Source organism: Staurois parvus, unplaced genomic scaffold (genome assembly GCF_062004578.1).
Source record: "Staurois parvus isolate SC_StPar_1 unplaced genomic scaffold, SC_StPar_1.0 ptg000985l, whole genome shotgun sequence".
Lineage (NCBI taxonomy): Eukaryota > Metazoa > Chordata > Amphibia > Anura > Ranidae > Staurois > Staurois parvus.
In genome coordinates, this window is record NW_028318781.1 from 3,172,630 (window position 1) to 3,191,822 (window position 19,193).

The 19,193-nt window shown below is 41.0% G+C and overlaps 1 protein-coding gene across 2 annotated transcripts in view; it reads right to left on the reverse strand.

Annotated features, from left to right (window-relative positions):
- LDAH (lipid droplet associated hydrolase) overlaps positions 1-19,193 on the reverse strand; it is a 356,814-nt gene that overhangs the window by 306,725 nt on the left and 30,896 nt on the right. For both annotated transcript variants that reach the window (XM_089657355.1, XM_089657356.1), the window contains exon 2: positions 3,135-3,283. In XM_089657355.1, coding sequence (XP_089513481.1) covers positions 3,135-3,283 — 149 coding nt within the window. The remainder of the gene's footprint in view (positions 1-3,134; positions 3,284-19,193) is intronic.

Genomic DNA, 19,193 nt, shown 5'->3' on the forward strand with positions numbered 1-19,193 from the left:
GTAAAATGTGGCGAGATATTGCGATACTGCCGAATTCCAAAGTCTGAATGTAAGAAAAACATTGGTGAGGCTATTTAAATATCAAAGTGAGAGCAGAAATCCTATTAATTTTTCCCCCAATAATAGCAGTGACAAACACAGCACCCACACAGAACCATATGAGGGGACTTTATTCACATGTGACATGGGGGATGAATATATTAGCTGCTTTTAGAATATTAACCACTTGACGACCAACGACGTACCCGTATGTCATCGTGTTTGAGTGGTTATACCAGAGTCATGGCTGCAGCTGCAGTCATGACCCTGGTATCTTTTTCTTCTAGCTGGCGATGGGCTTTAAAGCGAAGTTCCAGACGTTTTTGTGTTTATTAAAAGTCAGCAGCTACAAAAACTGTAGTTGCTGAATTTTTATAAACCAACACTTACCTGTCCCAGGGTCCAGGACGGGTCTCACCCATGCCGTCCCTTCTCTCCTCCATGGTGCCGGCATCTCAACTGTGGGCACCAGGCTGTGACAGCTTGCGGCTTCACAACCGGGTGCCCACTGCGCATGCGTGAGTCACGCTGAGCCTCCTAATTGGTCTCCTAATTGGCAGTCTCCTGGGACCTGTGAAAGTTCACAGAAAACTGCAGATGGGAGCTGAAATTCCAGCTCACTTCACCATGGCAAACTGAGCTGGAAGTGGGAGCGGGTACCTGTCAAAAACAGGTATCCGGTTCCCCCCCAAAAGGTGCCAAATATGGCAGTGGAGCGGGGAGGAGGCAAATAAGTGGAGCTTTCGCTTTTGAATGGAACTCAGCTTTAATGTACAAGCAATCCTTTCAGCTAATTAGCCTCTAGACCACTTACCACAGCGGTGACCAATAACCGGAACGTCCCTGATTATCTCTATGGTATAAGAAACTGGAAGCAACAAGTATTTTGTCCCTTCAGGTTTTTGCTCAGATGTAAAACCAGCCATTACTGGCTTGTGAAAGCATCAGGTCAAACCAATCTGGCTTTCAACCAATGCTTTGGAGGACAGAGGAGAGATTTGGGTTCTAATAGACCCCTGAACTCTCCATAAAGAGGACCTGCCACTGCTCCAGCTATCACAAGGGATGTTGTTTTCCCTTGTGATAGAAATAAAAGTGATAGAAAAAATAAATAAATAAATAAAACATGGAAAGCGCACTCTCCCCATGCTTGTGCGCAAAGGCGGACACATACATAGGCCCTGCACACATATGTAAACGGTGTTCACACCGCACAGGTGAGGTATCGCCGCAATAGTTATACTGAGAGCAATAAGGTGCACATGTCACGTCATATGAAGTCCTCACAGAATAATAGGTCTCCTGCCTGGCAATCACTTTACAATGGCCCGGGAGGGAATTAGGTAATATTGTCTAGACTAAAGGATACATTTTTTAAATGTCCCTTTTGTGGTCAAGTAAGTATGAAACATTGCATACAGATAAGATACATTCCCATAACCATCCTGCAGGGGGGAAGTCTAAAGTTGTCTTTTTCAACCAGGGTGTCCCCTTCAGGGATTCCTTCAAAAATGCCTAAAAATTGCCCACAAATTATCAAAAAGCTAGCAGGTGGATCAAGCCTACCTTTTTTGTTACACAAAGCCACAGGTTTTAATTGTGCAGCATTACAACCTTGGGCACCATGCTGGCCAGCTGCTGGCATTCCAGCATCAGATAATGTCATAGGTTGATATGGAGGACAATAGGGTCTGAGGACATCCTTGATTTCCCCTCTCCATCAACACTAGGGTTTCACATTAGCTGAATGAGAAGAGAAATGCTGGAATACTAGTCAGAACCAGTGTGAAAAGGTTTATTTGCTTTGTAAAAATACATCACCTCTCATGTTGGGTGTCTTACATGCGTAAATGCTGCTGCATTATATAAAACTATTCATTTCGTTTTTGACATTTAAGGGCTAATTCACACTATTTGTGGTGACAGACGTTTAAGCGCAGTGTAAAGAACATACAGGAAACATGCAAGAACATACAGGAAACAATTGTTTCCTATGTATCCCATTCACATTGTAATGCAGCCCAGTATTGCACTGCAACATGCTAAGGTAAAATGCAAACATGCTGCAATTTGTTGAAATGCGCCATGTCAAATCACACTGCAATGTAAGGCAGAGCAGTGCATCACGCTGTCCTACATTGCAGTGAATGAAATGTACTTTTTGTAAACATCACATAAAGTTTATTCAAAACAAAAAAAAGGGAACTGTGTGATGCGGCGAATTGCACACCATATTGCCCCCTACCGGTGAATAGCTCAGGCAGCTCTGTGGTATAGTGTGAATAGAGCCTTAGAATGGGGTGCCCCAAGATTGTGCAGAATTTTAAAGAGTTCCACAACTGAAGAAAGGCTGAGAAACACTTATCAAAGGAAAATGGTTGTGAAATAATTAATATTATTATTTGGTGGCTGTCATTGTTTAATCCTATTAAAAAAAATACTAGTTCACCGGATGTCATGCTGATGGTTTGGTTGCTATATTTTTTGAGCTACTGCCCTGGAACAATAAATAAGAAATATTGTGTTTTTTTTTTTTTGTTAAGTGCAATAAGCAAATTTAGCTGTGTGTGCAGAACCTCTTTAGGACTGTAGCACTACTAAATCCGCCAAGGAACTATTGTGTAACCATGTCTACTTTGTATGACCCCTCTGGGAAATCCAGGTCAGAAAATTTAGAAATTCTATACAAGAAAACCATCATTCTCAGAAATCTTTTTTAAGTCTCAGATTCTGGAGGACTTGTCCAAGTAGTATGAAGTAGTAGATTCCACACGCTGCCTGGTTTATAAACACCTTCTATACTGAAAATAAACAGTTCAATGATCGGAGACTGGTAGAAAAAAAAAAGAAGGAGAGATTGTTGTTGTTTGAGCTACAAGAAAGTCAGGTGACTCCTCGGCAGTCCATATACAACCATCCGTTCTTCTGTCCCCTTTACCCATAAGCATCCAGAGGTGGTCACACAAGGACACAGAATATAAACACAAACACTAATCGATGCACTTTGACACTGGTCTGCAAAAGCCTCGAAGGAATTATAACTTGGAATACTCCTAATATCGTACTTTTATGAAATTTTAATCTAGGACACCCACCAGGAATGACAAGAAGCAGAATTTCCGGAGGGCAATCATCTGTGGTTTTCTTCAAGTCCTTCCATGGTCCAAATTTAAGAACTTGTGTAGCAGCTCCAAGGCAGTAGATGAACTCATCATGAATCGGAATGTGGTCATCAAACATTTTGCTAAAATAGAAGAAAAAAATGAGTGGTTACTGGAAGAAAATAATAACCAATATCATTGAAACATGCAAAAAAAGTACTTCAAGACTAGCACAAGCTACAGATCTATCCACTGGAGGTATGAAGGTTGATGTGACATTAATACCCCTTCCTTCTAAATGTTTCACCAATCAGAACCTTGGGAAAGCTGTAAAACCACTATACAGTCTTTGCTGAGAAAAAAAACATCCTGTATTCTACTTGAAATATATTCGTAACATAGCTTTCAGCCCAAAGACATGCTGACTTACATAACCGAATAATTTTTTTTTTCTTTGCCCAGCTGAAAAATATTACTTGGTGCAAGAAGTCTAACACAAGGCTGCCATGTGTGCAAGTAAACAGCCTTGACAAAAGACTCGTTGTGTCTGCAATCACCATTTACCCTTGGTCTTAAGTACAAAAGTGTCCCCACAATACCAAGTCAGGAGCACACGGGCAAGTCTGAATGTTTTAGTCTCCTTAGCAGTCTTCTGCTCTTCTTGTAAAAGGTAAAGGCTCAGGTACGGTGTCTTCTACAATTAAACTCCCCTAACACTCCACAGATTGTGAGAACAGTATAGCTCGAAAAATAGCATATACAGTTGTGACCAAAATTATTCAACCCCCACTGAAATTGAGTGTTTTGGCCAGTTTGACATTGCTTTTGATCATTCAGTCATCTTGCTTACATTTACATTAAAGAGGCACTTGTAGGTCAGACAAATATAACATAACAGTTATAATGAAATAACCACAAATGTCTTTTCTGTGCTCACAGCATTATCAGTTTTATTCAACCCCCAAGTGACATTCAATCTTAGTACTTAGTACAGCATCCTTTTACAGTTATAACAGCTTTTAAACGTGAAGCATAGCTTGACACAAGTGTCTTGCAGCGATCTACGGGTATCTTCGCCCATTCTTCATGGGCAAAGGCCTCCAGTTCAGTCACATTCTTAGGCTTGCGCACTGCAACTGCTTTCTTTAAGTCCCACCAGAGGTTCTCAATCGGATTTAAGTCTGGTGACTGCGATGGCCACTCCAAAATGTTCCAGCCTTTCCTCTGCAACCATGCTCTAGTGGACTTGGAGGTATGCTTGGGATCATTGTCCTGTTGAAAGGTCCAACGTCTCCCAAGCCTCAGGTGTGTGACGGACTGCATCACGTTTCCATCCAATATCTCCTGGTACTGAAGAGAATTCATGGTACCTTGCACACGCTGAAGCTTCCCTGTACCTGCAGAAGCAAAACAGCCCCAAAGCATGATTGACCCTCCACCATGCTTCACAGTAGGCAAGGTGTTCTTTTCATCATAGGCCTTGTTCTTCCTCCTCCAAACATAGCGTTGATCCATGGGCCCAAACAGTTCTAATTTTGTTTCATCAGTCCACAGAACACTATCCCACAACTTTTGTGGTTTGTCCACATGGCTTTTGGCATACTGCAGTCGACTCTTCTTATTCTTTGGAGACAGCAAGGGGGTACGCCTGGGAGTTCTGGCACGGAGGCCTTCATTACGCAGTGTGCGTCTTATTGTCTGGGCTGAAACTTCTGTACCCACATCTGACAAATCTTTTCTCAGTTCCTCAGCAGTCACACGGGGACTTCTCTCCACTCTACGCTTCAGGTAGCGCACAGCAGTCGAAGTCAGCATCTTCTTTCTGCCACGACCAGGTAGCGTTTCAACAGTGCCCTTTGCCTTGAATTTGCGAATGATGCTTCCTAAGGTGTCTCTTGGTATGTTTAACATCTTTGCAATCTTCTTATAGCCATTGCCCTTCCTGTGAAGAGAAATCACCTCTTCTCTTGTCTTCCTGGACCATTCTCTTGCCTTCACCATGTTTGTAACCACACCAGTAAATGTCTAGAAGGAGCTGAGTATCACAGTCATTTTAAAGCTGCCTAATTGGTGCTTATTATGCTTGATTGCTGCTCGGTGACATCCACAGGTGTTTTCAATACCTGATGGAAAGCACCTGTATGAACCTCTGTTCTTCAGAGTGGTAGTCTTTAAGGGGTTGAATAATTGTGGCAATGAAGAAACCACATAAGAACCATTTACTACTGTATTACATAAACAATTGATGTCATTTTAGTTGCATTTGGGTAGTTACAACGTCCTTGTAGGATTTGATTCTGAATACAATTCCAAATGTACACTATAGTCCCTAAACCCCTTTACAGCATTGGGGGTTGAATAATTTTGGTCACAACTGTAGCTCTCATAATTAAAAAAACTAAAGTTTTGATGTTTTGTTATTTCTGAGCTTTGAAAACTTCTTTTGCAATTACAAAAATTTCTAAACATAATTAAAAAAAAAAATTCTAATGTGCTCATCCACATAACATAGCCATTGCGGTGCAGCCCTATTGATGGTTTCTTCTTGGTGGCGGTACAGCCCGTCATACGCGACAGGGTGTATAATTTTTGCCACAGCCAAGAATTAAAGCATCATGGCCATGTCATGTGTACAACCCCCTCTGGCTACTCTGTTGGTTCAGGATTACAGTCAAACTAAGGCTCAACCGCCAATTTTTTACTGCCCCCTGTATACAAGTTACAATGCCAGGCTCCTTTACTCTATGATATGCTTCACTCAGATGCTGTCAAACATCCCAAAAGGGCAGCAAAGCCACTAATTCTGTCAGGCTGGCACCTCCCGGCCCTTTAAGAGTTTCAGAAGCCAGGAGGCGGGGCGGGGTTTAGGGTCATGTGACCGCCGTGACGCGCCGTCATGGCGGTCACATGATCAGGAAAGGTCCGGATCGAAAGAGGAGATCAGGACCTTTCCGTGAGTACCGGACATGTGCGCTGGGAGCGCGCTCTCGGTACATTCGTCCTTTTTTAATAGAACACAAATGTGTTGCCGCTCGCCGTCTAGGCCCAGAAGCCGGGAGGCTGCACATTTGCGTTCGGCTGGCGTGAAGAGGTTAAGTTAACTGTGCAAGGATTGTACAGTTAGATTGTAACATGTACAATGAGCTTTAGGTGTTCATTTATTAGACAGTCAAATGTTTCAGCCAAAAATTATCAAACATCTAAGTCTATAAAAAGCTGACCCCAGAGGTATCTACAGTGCACCCGCTTCCACATAAAATCACATGATGCAATTCTTCATGTTAAAGCTGAACTCCAGGCATGCAGTTAAATACACAGGTGAAATATACACTACACCGACCTCTTTATTAGGTACACCTGTTCAATTGCTTGGTAACACAAATTGCTAATCAGCCAATCACAAGGTAGCAACTCAAAGCATTTAGGCATGTAGACAAGGTGAAGACGACTTGCTGAAGTTCAAACCGAGCATCAGAATGGGGAAGAAAGAGGATTTAAGTGACTTTAAACATGGCATGGTTGTTGTTGCCAGGCGGGCTGGTCTAAGTATTTCAAAAACTGCTGATCTACTGGGATTTTCATGCACAACCATCCCTAGAGTTTACAAAGAATGGTCCAGAAAAGAGAAAATATGAAAATATCCAGTAAGCAACAATTGTGTGGAAGAAAATGCCTTGCTGATGTCAGAGGTCAGAGGAGAATGGGCAGAATGGTTTGAGATGACAGAAAGGCAACAGTAACTGAAATAACCACTCATTACAACCTGGGTATACAGAATACCATCCCTGGATGCAGAACACATTGAACCATGAAGCAGATGGGCTACAGCAGCAGAAGTCCACACTGAGTTCCACTCCTGTCAGCTAAGAACAGGAAACAGAGGCTACAATTCACACAGGCTCAACAAACGTGGACAATAGAAGACTGGAAAAATGTTGCCTGGTGTAATGAGTCTCGATTTCAGTGCAGCATTCAGATGGTAGGGTCAGAATTTGGCGTAAACAACATGAAAGCATGGATCCATCCTGCCTTGTATCAACCATCCAGGCTGGTGGTGGTGTAATGGTGTGGAGGATATTTTATTGGCATGCTTTGGACTCCTTGGTACCAATTGAGCATCGTTTAAACGCTACGGCCTACCTGAGTATTGTTGCTGACCATGTCCATCCCTTTATGACTACAGTGTACCCATCTTCTGATGGCTACTTCCAGCAGGATAATGTCACAAAGCTCAAATCATCTCAAACTGGTTTCTTGGACATGACAATTAGTTCATTGTACTCCAATGGCCTCCACAATCACAGATCTCAATCCAATAGATCATCTTTGGGATGTGGTGGAACGGGAGATTTGTATCATGGATGTGCAGCTGACAAATCTGCAGCAACTGCATGATGCTATCATGTCAATATGGACCAAAATCTCTGAGGAATGTTTCCAACACCTTGTTGAATCTATGCTATGAGGAACTAAGGCAGTTCTGAAGGCAAAAGGGGATCCAACCCAGTACTAGCAAGGTATATCTAATAAAGTGGCAGGTCAGTGTATATTATGGGACATGCATACATATATAGAAACTGCCAAAGGGTCTGTATTTCTGTCAATCTATCCGTGAGATTAACACCACAATGCCACAAAACACAGGGCAGGAGACCTAATTTTTCTGTCCTGCAGTTTTACTTTTACTTGTAGGTCTTCTCCCCAACCTAGCCTGTGATGGCACCGTGAAACAAGAATCAATACAAGCTCATCCTTGGTGCTCTGCACTCTCCTTCTATCAGCATGCTCCAAGTTGGCACATAAGCATTACAGCACACCCGATTGACTCCTTGCATTGCTTCTACCTCTTCCAGTCTGAGTCCTGCTGTACAGAAACAGCAAGACGCCGATACCAGATCAAATTTAGGTACTTACACTGCTTACATTAAAAAACACTGGGTGAAGTGATAATGAATACAAAGTTGCATTACTTTGTGTCTTTTATATGTGCCTAGAGTTACGCTTAAAAAGGCAAACTCCAGGAAACTTGAAAATGTTTCCCTTGCAGCTGGACTGTACCCATGCTGGAAGTGTTAAATGCTGGTTTAGGTTCAGGGGCATCGAAAACTAGATCTACCTACCTGATCCTCTGTGCTGCTAGACCGGTCCCTGCAGCATCTTCTTCCCCATGATTCGGCAGTGTAAGGTCCAAATGTCATCAAGACCAAACTAGGTTCCATAGGCCTGCAATGGATATGAGGATCCCGAAGGACAGACCAGCACCATGTGTGGGAGTGCGCTGTCTGCCTGGGGAGTGGAGGATCAGGCAAGTAAAAGTGCTTTTCAAAGACCCTAGACCAGGAGTAGGCAACCTGCGGCTCTCCAGCTGTTGCAGGACTACAAGTTCCATCATGCCTCTGCAAGTCATAGCTGTAACTGTCAGTTTTGTTGCAATGCATCATGGGAAATGTAGTTCCACCACAGCTAGAGAACCGCAGGTTGCCTACCCCTGCCCTAGACTAAATGAGCAAATAACCTTTACAGTGAGGATGCATCCCCACTACAAGAAATAATTTTCAGGTTTTCCAAAGCTGAGCTTTAAAGTGATTCCAAAGTCTAAGGACTAGTTCAATCTAGATGCAGTCCAGTGCGGGTTTTTTTCTGCATCAAAAATGCATGCACAATGTTTTCCATGTATTCCAATGGCCCTAGTTCAGACTAGTGCAGTCAGTTCCAGTCAGTTTCCAGTTCAGAAAAAAAAAGTACAACATGCTAAATTTTTTCTGCACAGAACTGTACTGGAACATAGCAAACTGCATCAAAACTGCACCAGAATGGAGTGTGGTGTGAACTGTAAGCAAAAATGTATCTGGAATGTGCATCCGGAATGGTGTGAACTGGCCCCAAAGGTTTTCTTTTTCTATCCTAAAGCAGTCTCTGCATTAAGGTAAAAATTGTCCCACTATCTATCCTACCCCCCCCCCCCCATCTCTAAACACTTACTTGGCTCCTTTCACCGACCGCTCCAGAACCACTTGCCTTGCTTCCTGCTTTCACAGGAGAAAAGGAGGAAAGCAGAGTCATAGACTTCTGCTGCTGTCAGTCAAAATTCTGTGAGGGGGTGTGACTTACCAGCGCTCTGTGTATCTATAGATGCACACAGCCTAGCTCAGGACAGCGCACAGATGGGTGGATTGCTAAGGAGGCACCTGAAGGAAGGAGAGGCCAACCGCGCCAGCAGAGAACTGCCATAGAAGGAGGTAAAGGACCTTTCTGTGCACAGAATAGGTAAGTACAATCTCTTTTTTATTTAAACAAAAAAAAAAAAACTATAGCTTTTAGCATCACTTTAGAGAAACAATGGAGTTCTTAGGTGACTTACAACAGCTGAAATTCTGAGTGTCTGATGGCCTTTATCAATTTAGAGATTTGAATTGTTATTTCATTGCAAACTACACAAACCATCAGTTAGACTGGACTTTTTTCACAATCCCTTATTCTATGCCAACAAAACTTCAGAATTCAGTTTTCACTGCCATCTACAACATATCTTAAGGCAACAGCAAGGGCTTCTATCGCCTGTCGCTTGAGCATATAGTTTAGTTTGGCTTTCCTCTGTTTTTATGGAGAAAACTTTATCAGCCATTAACTGCCAAATGACATTTTAACACCTGGAGATGTTTTTAACACCTCAAACCCAAATGGTTTAGAATGGTTTTCTTCTCCTCAAAAAGGCCGATTCTAGGGACTCTAATGAGCTTTATCCATCAATCAAACACCTCTCACCCCATGCTTAATGTGAAGCTTGTTTGTAGAAGACTTTATTGGTCCCTTGTACAGTATTGTAATAAGAGTATGATGAATAAGCATATCTGATTATTCAGCTCACACTAATACTTTGTAGTTCGCCCACTAACTATGGCTGTGGTTTTCTTACAAGCTTTCTTCAGTGGTGTGGATTTAAAGGTATACTCCGATCAAACAGGAACATTTGTAATTTTGAAGAAACTGTACAGGAGAAAATATATACAGTAGGCTTACATTATTGAAAATTCTCTGAAAATGCTAACTGCTTGGCTGACCTTCTAGCTTGACCAGGTACAAATATGGAGATCAGAAGTCATATTTTCCCTCTGCATCGCATTCCAAATCTGTTTTCAGGACCACTGACCAAAGATATTCCTGAAAGAGGGAGTTCCACCTAAAAAAAAAAATAAAAGTCAGCAGCTACAAAAACTGTAGCTGCTGACTTTTAAAATACAGCCACTTACCTGCCCTTGGTCCCATGGGGGTTTATTTACTAAAGCTGGAGAGTCCAAAATCAGACTCCCTTCTGCATAGAAACCAATCAGCTTCCAGGTTTCATTGCCAAAGCTTCATTGAACAAGCTGAGGTTAGAAGCTGATTGGTTTCTATGCAAAAGGGAGTCTGATTTTGGACTCTCCAGCTTTAGTAAATAAACCCCATGGTGTCTTCACTACCATTGAATTCACCAGCCATCTTCTCTCCCTGGCGCATCTTCAGTGGGGCACCCGGCTGTGACAGCTTGTGGCTTCACAGCCGGGTACACAGTGCGCATACGTGAGAAGCACCGCTCTTTGTGAATGGCCCCGTAGTCTTCTGGGACCTGTCACGTGTCCCAGAAGACTACAGGAAGCGAAGGGGGGAGGGTACCTGTCAAATTCAGGTACCCGCTCCCCAGAGGTGCCAATCCTTAATGGGGAGCGGGGGACAAATCCTTAAAGCGGAACTTCCCTTTTGGGTGGAGCTCCTCTTTAAAAACCAGGAGAGAATTTATAGCCGAAGTACACTGCATCTGAGCACCACAAACCAAAAACACCATTTAATTCATTTTTATTATTCAACGCAAACTTCCCCATCCATCCATGTTAGTTAATCTGGCTGAAAAAAGACAAAAGTCCATCCAGTTCAACCATGAAAAAAAAAAAAGTTATAATCCTACACCCACAGTTGATCCAGAAAAAGGCAAAGAAAACCAGCAAAGCATGATCCAATTTGCTCCTGCAGGGAAAAAAAATTCCTTCCTGATCCCCCGAGAGGCAATCGGATATTCCCTGGATCAACTTTACCTATAAATGTTAATATCCAGTTATATTCTGTGTATTCAAGAAAGAATCCAGGACTTTTTTAAAGCAATCCACCGAGCTGGCCAGAACCAACTCTTAAAGGGAGCCTATTCCACATTTTCACAGCTCTCACTGTGAAGAAACCTTTCCATGTTTGGACATTAAATGTCTTTTCCTCCAGACGTAAAGAGTGCCCCCTTGTCCTCTGTGATGACCTCAGGGTGAATAGCTCTACACCGAGTTCACTATATGAACCACTGATGTATTTATACATGTTGGTCATATCCCCCCTTAATCTCCTCTTCTCAAGAGAGAATAACTTCAGTTCCTCTAATCTTTCCTCATAGCTGAGCTCCTCCATGCCTCCTATCAGTTTGGTTGCCCTTCTCTGTACTTTCTCCAGTTCCCCAATGTTCTTTTTGTGAATTGGTGCCCAAAAATGAACTGCATATTCCAGATGAGGTCTTACTAATGATTTGTACCGGGGTAATATGATATCTCCCTCTCTGGAGTCTATACCTCTTTTAATACAAGAGATGATTTTGCTCACTTTAGAAACTGCAGCTTGGCATTGCATGCCATTATTAAGCTTGTGATCTACCAGAACTCCCAGATCCTTCTCCACCATTGATTCCCCCAGTTGTACTCTCCCTAGTATGTATGATACATACATATTCTTAGCCCCCAAGTGCAGAACCTTACATTTATCAACATTAAAAACATGTCTCCATGCTTTATTTTGATGAAAAATCACTTAGCATTTTTGGCCATGGCCATCTTGAGTAAGGGCAGATAATTAATGTGTTATTATTATACAGGATTTATATAGCACCAACAGTTTGCGCAGCATTTTACAATGTGAGGGCAAACAATACAGTTATAATACAAGTGAATACAGAAGGAATCAGAGGGCCCTTCTCGTTAGAGGGCCAAGTGATACAAAAGATAATAACTGTGGGGGATGAGACAATGGAGAAAATACATGTGCAGTTGTGGAAGCAGGGTAGGCTTCTCAGAAGAGAAAAGTTTTCAAGGATCTCCTAAAAGTGGACAGAATAGGAGATAGTCAGACAGATTGGGGTAGGGAATTCCATAGGATGGGAAGGCTTGAGAGAAGTCCTGCAGGCGAGCAAGGGAGGAGGTGACATAGGAACTAGAGAGCAGGAGGTCTTGGGAAGAACGAAGAGTGCGATTTGTTTGGTATTTTGAGACTAGGTTAGTAATGTATCTGGGTGCAGAGTTGTGGATGGCTTTGTAAGTTGTTAGTAATTTGAATTTAATTCAAAATACTAGCATTTACTTCCTAGAATTAATCTGCACTTAGCTCAGGCGTGCATGCAGAAGGGCATGCTTAGCTGAGAAAACCCCTCTTGAAATTCATGGGATGTATGACATCATTTGCCTAGGCAGGAAACCAAAGAAATGTAAAAACAAATAGTTTAAAACAACTATATATACCATCCTATTTATTTACTAATGCTAGCAGCATAAGGATTCAATTGATTAATTAAAAGTAATTCAGTTATGTCCAAGTACAAACACTTACACACTACACATTAATGGGGAAGAAGTCAGAGATGGAGGTGTAAGAGCAGTGTTTGTGATGTTCTGAACTCTCTTAGGATCTATAAAATACAACTGTGGTTAAACAATGAACACCCCCTCAGCCACAGAAGCCTTGCAAAAGGAAAATGTCTCGGTGCCAATCAGGCAGAATGTGAAGGAAGGTCTTGCTGCTGGACACCAGATACCTCCTAATCCCTGTTGAGTGGCTGGGGAGATACAAAACACCCACTGTGACCACAAAAATCTCCCCATTGGGCAATCAAGGGAGGAGAGAAAGTGAAGGCTCCCTTCCTGGTCCAGACCAAGGGAAAGACATGGTGTGAAATTATTTGGGATAGCAATTTTGCACCTTCCCATACTACTTATATTATAATTGGCAAAGGATTTTAATATGAATTGGATTCATTTTAAGAATGTTTGTTATCAATAAACTTTATACTATTTTACTTTACTGTTATTTTATGACTTTACAATGAGTGCTGAATTTAAAGTCCCACAAAATGCCTTATTATTTATCTTTTTTTTATAATATGTTACATTTAGAGATGAGCGAATTATTCAAAAATTCGATTTGGCTGATTCGCCGAATTTGCGGGAGAAATTCGATTCGATGCGAATTTATTCGCCGCGAATTTAACTTATTTAAAGGGTTTCTAGGCTTCAGAGAGCCTTTATATTAGTGCAGAACACTGTACCTTTAATTTAAATGCCCTTGGAGTCTGCTGGGGAAGAGAAATAATACTGTCAGTCAGTATGACATGCAGATGAGTGCCGTCGATCTTAGAATCACCGCACACTTCACTCATTTGGGCAGTCACGGGGCACGACGAAGAAGAAGAAGAAGAAGAATGAAAAGAAGAATGAAAAGAAGAAGAAGAAGAATGAAAAGAAGAAGAAGAATGAAAAGAAGAATGAGAAGAATGAAAAGAAGAATGAAAAGAAGAAGAAGAAGAATGAAAAGAAGAATGAAAAGAAGAAGAAGAATGAAAAGAAGAATGAAAAGAAGAAGAATGAAAAGAAGAAGAAGAAGAATGAAAAGAAGAAGAAGAATGAGAAGAAGAAGAAGAATGAAAAGAAGAAGAAGAATGAAAAGAAGAAGAAGAATGAAAAGAAGAAGAATGAAAAGAAGAAGAAGAATGAAAAGAAGAAGAATGAAAAGAAGAAGAAGAAGAATGAAAAGAAGAAGAAGAAGAAGAATGAAAAGAAGAAGAAGAAGAATGAAAAGAAGAATGAAAAGAAGAAGAAGAAGAATGAAAAGAAGAAGAAGAATGAAAAGAAGAAGAAGAATGAAAAGAAGAAGAATGAAAAGAAGAAGAAGAATGAAAAGAAGAAGAAGAATGAAAACAAGAAGAAGAATGAAAAGAAGAATGAAAAGAAGAAGAAGAAGAAGAATGAAAAGAAGAAGAAGAAGAATGAAAAGAAGAATGAAAAGAAGAAGAAGAAGAAGAATGAAAAGAAGAAGAAGAAGAAGAATGAAAAGAAGAAGAAGTAGAATGAAAAGAAGAATGAGAAGAAGAATGAAAAGAAGAATGAAAAGAAGAATGAAAAGAAGAATGAGAAGAATGAAAAGAAGAATGAGAAGAATGAAAAGAAGAATGAAAAGAAGAAGAAGAAGAAGAATGAAAAGAAGAATGAAAAGAAGAATTAAAAGAAGAATGAGAAGAAGAATGAGAAGAAGAATGAAAAGAAGAATGAAAAGAAGAAGAAGAAGAATGAAAAGAAGAAGAAGAAGAATGAAAAGAAGAATGAAAAGAAGAAGAAGAAGAATGAAAAGAAGAAGAAGAAGAATGAAAAGAAGAATGAAAAGAAGAAGAAGAAGAATGAAAAGAAGAAGAATGAAAAGAAGAATGAAAAGAAGAAGAAGAAGAATGAAAAGAAGAAGAATGAAAAGAAGAAGAAGAATGAAAAGAAGAATGAAAAGAAGAAGAAGAAGAATGAAAAGAAGAAGAAGAAGAAGAATGAAAAGAAGAAGAAGAATGAAAAGAAGAATGAAAAGAAGAAGAAGAAGAATGAAAAGAAGAAGAAGAAGAATGAAAAGAAGAATGAAAAGAAGAAGAAGAAGAAGAAGAATGAAAAGAAGAAGAATGAAAAGAAGAAGTATTCCAGTACAGCAAAAAGTGTATCTGCAGAGAGCTCCGCTATTTCTGACAGTTCTCTAACAGTTCCTTCACATTTACAGCGGTTGAAACATTGTATCTATTTATTTCCGAATAAAAACATCTGTATCCTAAATGGAAACAAATAGATACAATGTTTCAACCGCTGTAAATGAACTGTCAGAACTGTCAGAAATAGCAGAGCTCTCTGCAGTGACACTTTTGCCGGCTGATCGGGAAAAATTCGATTCGTGCACCCGAAGTTTGCTAAAATTCGGATTCGATGTGAATCAAATTTTTCCTGAAAATCGAAACGAATTCCACTTCGCCAGGTTCGATTCGCTCATCTCTAGTTACATTGTATGGGCATCTTTATTCTAGACAGCACGTAGGATACATCCCAAAAGAAACACATTCCATCAGCCTCTCTTTGTAATTCCTAAAGGTTTGGAGATGCCAAGCTAGCACATGGTTTCCATTTCTAAATGGTCCCTTGGAATAATTATATGGCAATTTCAATGATCAATGGGAGATTACTTCCTATTACAGATGCAGTACAAGGGCTGTATCAAAAGTAATACAAAATTTGATATAACTTTACAAGTCTTTCACATTTCACATGTTGGTAGAGTACCTCTTCCTCTATAGTGATTCTTCTTTTTCAAACAGGTAAATAGTGGATTCAAAGTAGAAACAACATGCCATCATTGAGTTCTTGACGGTGGAGGGCTGCAGGCGGTCCGACACGAATGGCCTCCCACTGCATGGTTTGTCTTCAGCGCTGGTTCCCCTTCTTTAACCACTTGCCTACCGGGCATTTCACCCCCTTCTGATAAGCATAAGCGTGGTCGACATGGTCAACTGACCGAAAGAGACAAAAAAGACATTGCTCAGGATTGTGATGCAGAACAAGAAAAAAACTGCTGCAAAAGTGGCTGAGGAGTTAAAACTCAGTCTTTACAGGATAAAGGCCTGTGCAGCAAGTAGGATAAAGCCCACCATTTTTGGCTGCAGAACATCCACCACCATCTAGCTGTTCTTTCCTTTCCAGCCTGAAGGCTTTTTACCTTCATGCATTCTTACCCCTCCCCCCACAACCCCCACTTAAGCTTACCTGAGCCCGATCGCGATTCAGTGATGTGCACAAGAGCAGCAGCTCTCTCGGCTCTCCCACTTCTCATTGGCTCAGAAACAGCAGTTACGTCAACCAGAACCAATGAGGAGTGTGCAGGGCCAAGCTACCCTCTGTGTGTCCATGGACACAGAAGGCGTCTTGGGAACAAGCACAAATGCCTCCAAAGCGAAAGGCTTGCTATGGTGGTCACTCACTGGGGGGAGGAGCAAGGAGCGCTGACAAGGAACCCAGAAGAGGAGGATCAGGGATGCTCTGTGCAAAACCATTACACAGAGCAGGTAGGTATGACATGTTTGTTATTAAGAAAAAAAAATATGGGTTTACAGTCACTTTAACCACTTTCCCTCTTGAGGATTTACCCCCCTTCCTGACCAGGCCATTTTTTGTGTTACGGCGCTGTGTTACTTTAACTGACAATTGCGCGCTCATGTGATGCTGCACCCAAATAAAATGTATGTCCTTTTTTTGGGGGGTATTTGATTGCTTGTGCGGTTTTTAGTTTTTGTGCTAGAACAAAAAAAAAGGCCGACAATTTTGATAAAAAAACAATATTTTTGACTTTTTGCTATTAAATGTGTCCAGGAAAAAAAATGTAAAAAATCAAATTTCATCATAAATTTACACCACAATGAATTTTGCTACATGTCTTTGCAAAAAAAAATCCCAATACGTGTAAATTAATCGGTTTGCGTGAAAGTTATAGTGTTTACAAATGGTGGTATATATACTGGGATATTTTTTTTTCATTTTTACAAGTAATGGTAAAAAAATCGAATGGTAGGTGTATTGTAACACTGAGAGACAGAATAGCAACAAAAAATTTAAAAGAAATGCATGTCTAACAAATTATGCACTGATTTGCATGTTCATGAGGAAAATAAGCATTTGATCCCCTTCACAAAACATGACTTATTACTTGGTGGCAAATCCCTTGTTGGCAATCACAGAGGTCAGACGTTTCCTGTAGTTGGCCACCAGGTTTGCACACATCTCAGGAGGGATTTTGGCCCACTCCTCTTGGCAGATCCTCTCCAAGTCATTAAGGTTTGGTGGCTGACGTTTGCAGGATTTCAATCCTTGTTGGCGTAGTGTGTTACCAATTGTTTTCTTGGTGACTGTGGTCCCAGCTGCCTTTGACAAGATCCTCACATGTAGTTTTGGGATGATTCCTCACTGTTCTCATGATCATTGACACTCCACAAGGTGAAATCTTGCATGGTGCACCAGACCTAGGGAGACTGACAGTTGTTTCGTGTTTCTTCGATTTGCGAATGATTGCACCAACTCTTGTCACCTTCTCACCAAGCTGCTGGGCGATAGTTTGGTAGCCCAGTCCAGCCTTGTGTAGGTCTACTATCTTGTCCCTGACATCCTTGGACAGCTCTTTAGTCTTTGCCATGGTGGAGAGTTTGGAATCTGATTGTTTGATTGTTCCTGTGGACAGGTGTTTTTTATACAGGTAACAAAATGACATTAGCAGCACTCCCTTTAAGAGACTGCTTCTAATCTCAGCTTGTTACCTGTATGAAAGACACCTGGTAGCCAGAAATCCTGCTGAATGATAGGGGTTCAAATACTTATTTCCCTCATGAACATGCAAATCAGTGCAGAATTTCTTAGACATGCATTTCTTTTGAATTTTTTGTTGCTATTCTGTCTCTCAGTGTTACAATACACCTACCATTCGATTGTTAGACTGATCATTTCTTTGTGAGTGGGCACACATTCAAAATCAACAGGAGATCCAATACCTATTTCCTTCACTGTATAAGCTATGACCAATTCCGCAAACTTTCTGCACAATGTCAGTTTCACCTATCTTCACAAGTGAATATTGCCCTTGAAGTTTCATATCTCTCATCTGTTGATAGTGTTGGTCTGTATGTTTAATCCTTTCAATAAAAAGATTGAAATCTAAATATAATGGAGAGCATAAAAAACACATAGCAACTATGCTAAAATATTGTATAGGTGAATTGGCACTTTAATGTAGACCTTCACTCAAAAATGACATTTTGCCCCAATTATCCCCTACCTTACACTTTTTAAAAAAAGCCAACCTTTATGTAATGTACCATTTTCTTGTTTGGGTTTGCCTCTGAGCCCTGACTCCATTCTCGCTTAGACGAGAGTAACGTTTCACTCTCCTCCTGCTGCCTCCTGGGATATTAACGTCACATATCCCAGGAGGCATTACTTCCCCCTGTTCCTAAAATGGGAAAGTAAACAAAGGCGGTGCCAGAGGGAGATCCGACGCGGTGTCTGTTTACATATTGTTCTATGAAAGAAAGAAAGAAAGTAATGCCTCCTGGAATATGCAATGTCGGTATCCCAGGGTATTATTATTATTGATAATATACAGGATTTATATAGCGCCAACAGTTTGCTCAGCGCTTTACAATATAAAGGGAGACAATACAGCAACAATACAGTTCAATACAAGAGAGTTAGGAGGGCCCTGCTCCTTGGATGCCAATAATACATCCCAATCCTCCATTCATAGAGCAATATGTAAAGTGAACACGGCACCAGATCTCTGTCTGCACATGTGCAAAATCTGGCAACACATCAATAGGCTTGCATCGGTCGCGTGTGGTAACATCTGCTAAATCCAACACGCTGTTTTATTTTTGACACAGCATATATACAGCCCTTTGTGGCTTCATGTCCTGATTCAGATGAGTGGTAGGGGGATGGTAAAACTGTAGCTCAAAAGCTTGAGCTTCAAAAATCGCGCGGCAATCACAACACAACGTGCAGCGCATGTTTGGGTGCCATTATCCTTCAATGGCACCCCAAACGCAATCTAGGCAAACCACACCTTTAAAAATTGCAACCGTCCATAGGGCTGCCCATTCGAATGAATGGGCTGGCCCTATGAGACACAGAAAATCACAGAAAAATCGCATTGTCAAAACTGCATAATGGGAAAGCTCGTTCTCGCTGTGCGATAATTTGAACAGGACCTATGAGGCAGCTGGCTTCCCATGATGCAAAGAAAAAGATGGTGGCACAGTACAGGACCTAAAAAAAACAACGAAAAGTAAAATAAGCTACACACCTAAAAGGCTAACCTCAAAAACATAATTTATTATAAGTCAATGGACCATACAAAGTATAAACATAGTGCATTCCCGATGCGATGTGTTTTTACTTTGTATGGTCCATTGACTTATAATAAATTATGTTT